At 40.3% G+C, this 6,168-nt stretch overlaps 1 protein-coding gene across 1 annotated transcript in view; it reads right to left on the bottom strand.

Moving 5' to 3' along the window:
• Window positions 1-3,484: 3,484 nt before the first annotated feature.
• ANAPC7 (anaphase promoting complex subunit 7) overlaps window positions 3,485-6,168 on the bottom strand; it is a gene marked incomplete at its 5' end in the record, with an annotated part of 5,479 nt that continues 2,795 nt past the window's right edge. Inside the window, 4 exons of the mRNA XM_010019469.1 lie at window positions 3,485-3,915; window positions 4,732-4,882; window positions 5,317-5,541; window positions 6,054-6,168. The exon at window positions 6,054-6,168 is cut by the window's right edge and continues 115 nt beyond it. Coding sequence (XP_010017771.1) covers window positions 3,726-3,915; window positions 4,732-4,882; window positions 5,317-5,541; window positions 6,054-6,168 — 681 coding nt within the window. The remainder of the gene's footprint in view (window positions 3,916-4,731; window positions 4,883-5,316; window positions 5,542-6,053) is intronic.

Below are 6,168 nucleotides of genomic sequence, written 5' to 3' on the forward strand. Positions count from 1 at the left end.
AAAGAGCTGGCATCTGAATGGCCCTTACAGCAAAGCACAGGGCAAGGCAGCACCTCCCCAGTGCAGGAATCAGCCCTTTTGTGCTGCCAGATCAACCCAAGCTCTTGGATCAACTGCCAACGTAAGTACTTCATTTCTGCCAATCATCAAAGTCTCCCAGTGCAGGCATTAGATCTGTTTTTTTATAAGGTATTTGGTTATGGTATATTTGTGTACCTTAAAATTACAATGGCAGACACAGCCTTTGAGATTTCCATACAGCTGAGATCAAAGTGTGGAAATAAGGTTTGCTTTTGCCCTTGATAGATTTGTTTCCACATCACTGAGCTCCTGAAAAGGAGGGAAAAATCACCACACAAAGAGAGGCCTAATGAGGAACACAGTTATTGAAAGGAATAAAAACAAGTCCTACTTAATCAAAAACCTCTCTATAATCAGCAGTAATAGAAAAGGAAAAAGCACCTCAATTAGACAGAAAACATTCATACTGGCCAGCAGTCCTTGGCTCTTTCTATGAGCCCTGCTTCACCATTCTCAGATTCCCAAGATCTGGACATCAGAATTGGAAACACTGCCAAATTTCAGGTGTTAGCAGCACATTACAAAGCACGAGCATATGGCTTGCTATAGACTCTGCATTATTTACGTAACTCCTAGTCACATCATGAGCATGTGCTGCTTTGAGAGTCTGGTAAACCCAGTCTTTCAGCCCTCACCCAAATCTATGTGAGATTTGAAGAAATTCTGTTCCTTTCCATCACTTCTGTATCTTTCCTAGGGCAAAGTAGGAAAGAACTCAAACTGTGATTTAAATTCATGGATTTCAAGCAAACACAGGCGCTCTATCCTTACCCAGCCCAAGACCAGCACTTGCTGACATGCCAACCCCATACATTACATCCCCCATACACTGAGGCTTTCTTCCCTCACCTATGAGTTGCTTCAAGCTGGGGACCTTATATCACGACTTGACACAGTCTGAACTTCCATTTTTGGCTTTATGATCTTTCCCTCTATGGTGCACAGCACATGATTAAGAGACAGAATGAGGTCAGCTGCTTAGTATGAGCTAATTGTTCTATTCCCTGAACCAGAGCACCAGGAACTGAATTGAGGGAACAAGACCTCTGCAAAACCAGAGATCACATTCTAAACTTAGAGCACTAATGAAGGCTCATTAATAGGCAAGAAGAATCCCTCTAGAATTCTGAAGCTAGTGCTAAATATGTATCCATAGAATCTCTCATGCACTCAACACGTATGGCACCTGAAAGTTCCTTAGTCACTACTGTACAACTATCAGCTGCATCACCCCAACACACCAGGTACTTACAGAGGTATCATCTGCAGGATGCAACTGAACTTTTCACTGCCAATAGGGAGCCAAGTTCTCAGAAAACCCAAGTGGAAAGGACACAGCTCTGTTCACAGCTGTCTTCAGATGCTCGTAGACATACACATTTGCTAAAGCCACATGTAAGCACGCTGATGTTTTCTTTACAGCACACTCTTCTTGAGGTACAGCTTCCTGTCTGTTCTAAAAGAAGAAATGATCAGATTGTCTACAAAGATACTACAGAATGGCTTTAGTAGAAATGTGGTTCCCCAATTTCCTGTTCTATGTGATTTTGGAAATGCCCAGGGCCAGTGGTGTCCACCTGCAATTAATGACCTATTTAAAGGAATCATTAGAATAAAATGGTTGAGCAGGTTGCAAAATATACATCACATACATATAATCCATATATACCTCGTATTTCTCTCATCAAAATACATCCTTTCTTTAGTTTAGTAACATCAAGAACTCCATTCTTTCATCCACAACAGAGCTTTGGGATGCAACTAGAAAGCTGATGAAGCTACCCAGCTTCCAGATGCGGAACACAATCTGATGAGTGCTCAAGTTTGAGGAGAAAACAAAGCAATTCTGCTGGCTTGGGTTTTTGTTTTAAGAGATGCTTTGAATTTGCTTGTACATGTGTAGTTCTTTCTGTTACGAAAGACATGCAATGAGCTGATCTCTATTCACTGCATCACAGGGCAACAAGAACAGATTCTTCACAACGCAAGAAGAGGCTCAAGCTTCTCATCCACCAGAATGCAATTAGCAAAATGTTTGCTCTGACTGAAATGCAGCCACTTGGTGCATTTGTTTAATGAAAGAGCAGTAACAGCTCCTGCCAAGTCAAGCACCACGGCGGCAGCAGCTCACGCTTTTCTCTTCTTCCCATAGTCTTCGAATAATCATAATTCCCTTTGGTATTTTGGAAAGTCTAAAGCCCACAAAATTCCAAAGAGAACCAATACCCAGCTCTTTTCTTCTTCTCCTTTGTACGATGTGACACACAGAAATACTTCCAAAATAAGACTATATAGAAGTAATCTGCCTATTCTTTTTGTTGTGCATTTGTCTAATTGATAAAATGCACATCACAAAGGGGGAGACTTTACCCTTATCTGCATTATGTATCTCCAAGTAGGGAGAAGGGTGTTTTTTCCCTTTTCCTCCAAATGAATCTCAAAACTATTTCTTAGCTTTGTAAAGAGTCCGTGTGCTCCCGCATACCTGTGGTAACAGAATAAATACAAAAGAAATTAAATTGCCAATGTAAAGGTAAAAATACCTGTTTTAGTAAAGAGTAAGGAAATCAGAACTGTAAGAAAAATAAGAAGTAATTCCTCCTCCCTCACATCAGGCCCACAAAACTGAAACGGTTTCCAGATTGCACAAAGCAGCTCACCCTGGAAATGCTGGTGTTGAGAACGCGCACATGAAGCAATGCAAGTCTGCTTCAAAAGGTGAAAGAAAACATGAGTTCAAGTATCACCTGGCAGAAACATGGAGTATATAAACATGGAAAAACAAGACCATGTGTGTATTTGCATAACTTAACATTTCTACAGCAATGCAAGCAAAGAGGGGTGAACTCTTTTTATATCATTTTAAAGGTCAGTGCTGCACACAGAATGTGAAGTGCTTTGAGTCACTGCTCTAAAACCTTTTAGTGGCATCCTGAAATAAAAGTGAACTGCATTTAAACATAAATGTTCACCTAGAGACTTTAAGTGATTACAGAGTTTAGTAAGGACTGAGGAAGCAACGGTGATTCTCCAACACTGGCTCAATGCTGTACACACAGAAATTGGTCAGCTACAAAAGTGTCCTGGAAGTCCGAGTTTCCAAGTGTTCCAAACTCCTCCTGAGCAGCACGTGTAATGCCCTACAAACAGACAAGTTAATTCAAACACAGCAAGAGAAAAGTGCTGCTTTCAGCTACAGCCAAGCAGCAACTCCAGACTGCAACAAGAGCATCATCGGCCCAAATGGTAGCACGCAAAGAGTAAGACCTTTCCCACAAAGGAGTACAAACCACTGTATTTACAAACTGATCAAGCACAAGTAGCCCTGCACAGAATTCAGATGCTGTTTTCATCAGGCTTACTACACACTTCAGATTCTAAAGCTTTTGGGTTTAGCAGGCATTTTTTGAAATGAAAGTTGCAAATAACCTCCAATTCAGTTAGTCCCTTATACTTAATAAATACAAAGCATCAAGAATCTTCATGGTATTGAGATGCATAGAACTGTTAAATGGTTCCAGAGTCTAGTAAGAAAAAAAACTAAAGTCCTCTGTTACTGCAAAAAACATCGTTTATGTTCTTCAAGGAAGAATGGTCCTGGTGGTATGTTCAAGTGCCAAGACAAGCAGGGGGATGAGGGGCTGTTACTGCATGCCAAACCACTGCTCTTGATCTGCCCACTGTGCTGCTTCACTGTCACTGCCTTCCAAGTCCCCCTCTTCTCCACTTCCCTCCATATCATCCACGTCTTCTTCCTGGGTTGCATCTGTTGGACTTTCCTCTTTTTCCATTTTCTGCATTCCTTCTAGTGACTTCTGATCATTTGGATCCAAACTGAGGAAAGTAGGAAAAAGAAAGAATTGTGCTAAATCTTTCATTTCCCTCTGTAGCTATGACCTTATTAAAAAACCTCATCTTGTTGTCTGCACTTGCTATTTAACATCCTCAAGAAGTTTATTTTAGTAGATGAGGCAACTTCACCTCCCGCTGACTGTAACACTAAAGTATTAGATCTTTATATAACAGTTTTGGTCCCCAAGAATGTGCTCATCTAAACATCACACTCCTCCAGAAAACTTAGTCAACTCTTCCAGATAATACTAATTATAAAGTAACATGAAAGCAAAAGAGATTTAAATTACTCTAAGTAACTATATGCAAGCAAAAAGCAGCTGGCCCATTTAAGCTATGTAAGTTTGTAGTGGTCATAATACGCTATATTTAAGGCAAATATAACTTGTTGAAATCAAAACATAGTAACAGTTAACATGGCAACACCCTCAAATAACATTTTGGTTATGCTTAATTGAATCACACTATTTAAATTTACTTAATAGCTCATTTTTATATAGTGCCTTCTAGTCTAAAGGAATGGATCTTGAGGTGCTTGACTATATAATAATTCATAGCCATAAATAAATCCATGCCTTAATCCTTCAGTTAGTCAAGGAACTGCATGCCTAATGGCATATCCAGCATTAATGCAGTCCCTAAATTTTGCACTTCTCAGTTTGCGTGGTTTTGTTTAAGGGAGAATGATCTAAAGTTCCCTCTGATGCACATCCTGATCTATTAGTGGCTCAAGTTTTTACTTAGTCAAGTTAATTATTGGTTCTTATGAATATGCTGCAGTCTCAGTCTCTGCTTTACCTTAGGGCAATACTGTACTGGTCCATTGCTTCTTGATACTCATTGACAGCTACAAGGAAGTCTCCCAGTATTCGGTGCAGAACACAGTCACTCTGATTAGCCAGTGCATTCCTCAGCAAAGCAATTCCATCTTCATACTTTTGTTCTCTACCTGTTTATAGGCAAAACTACAGTTTTAATTAATAGTTTAGATAAACGGACAAAAGGTCAGAGTGTAGAGAGTCATCATAAGCCTATATCCTCCTTCAGAACTGTCAGTGTGGGGGACAGCAGCAATGTACTTCCTGCAAGATTAACTCTAAACAATGGCTTTTTGTTGCAGTAACTGCTACACTCACAATTAGAGACACCTGGAAATCAGAACATTTTGTCTGTAATTGTTTTAAGTGCTGCGGTAATATTAGCTGCTAGATGCAATTAATTCCTGGGATTTTTCCTTCAGGATAGAAGTGATAAATCCCTGGGCTGCAACATCACATCACTTTATTGAGGTGATTCTTCACATCACTAAAGCTGCGGAACACTCTTCCATGTAAAGCAGCATGCTTTAAATAAACTGACATGAGAAACCCAAAAGGAACTTACTGAGAAGTTCTGCTTTCTTTACCACAGCTTTAATGTAATCAGGTCTTTGCGTCAGCGCTTTGTCCAGCAATGTCTTGGCCTTCTCCTGTGTGACTGGGTCTTCAAGACAGACTGTTGCCAACAGAGTGAGTGTCTGTGCATTTGCTCCCAGAGTTTTATACACGTTATTTGCCATAACCATGGCTTCACGGATACTGTTGGACGCCAGGTAACATTCAATGAGACCTGATGAGATGAAAAGGAAAACATCTCAGGTTTTTTTGAGTTCACACTGTAGACACGCACCCCTCCTCAATTATTTGCACTGAGCAGCAACTCAAGACTTCAACACCCTACACTCCAATAAGCAAATACAAATTGCAATGGAGAAAGTGACTCTACATTTTAACATATCCATTCTACAGATAATTGACTTCATCAATTTAGGTACTAAAAAAACCTAAATACACCTAATCTAATTGCAGTACTGACAGATCAGTATTTCAGCTGGACTCTTCAGAACTCACTGTTTACTTGAGGCTGCTGTCAAGATCAACAAGCTTTAAGTAAATATGACAAAATGAAGCTCCCAGTGGAACCACCCATACATTTAACATCATCATCCCAAAGTGATCTTCTCAGAACAGCCAAGTCTGTTTATACCCAGATTAAACAAAACAAAGAGAACTGTCTATTCCCTTGTCTAATCATCATCGTGACACCAGAACTGAACATGTGAGTAGCTTCACCTCACTCACCCTCATAGCAATCCAGCCTGCAAGGTGCAAGACGTATTGCTTCACGGAAGTGTATAATTGCTTCCTGGACTCGGCCCATATTCCTAAGAGCAGCTCCTTTCAGCAGGAGAGCTTG

The sequence above is a fragment of the Nestor notabilis genome, unplaced genomic scaffold (assembly GCF_000696875.1).
Source record: "Nestor notabilis isolate BGI_N333 unplaced genomic scaffold, ASM69687v1 scaffold9338, whole genome shotgun sequence".
In the NCBI taxonomy this organism is placed as follows: Eukaryota; Metazoa; Chordata; class Aves; order Psittaciformes; family Psittacidae; genus Nestor; species Nestor notabilis.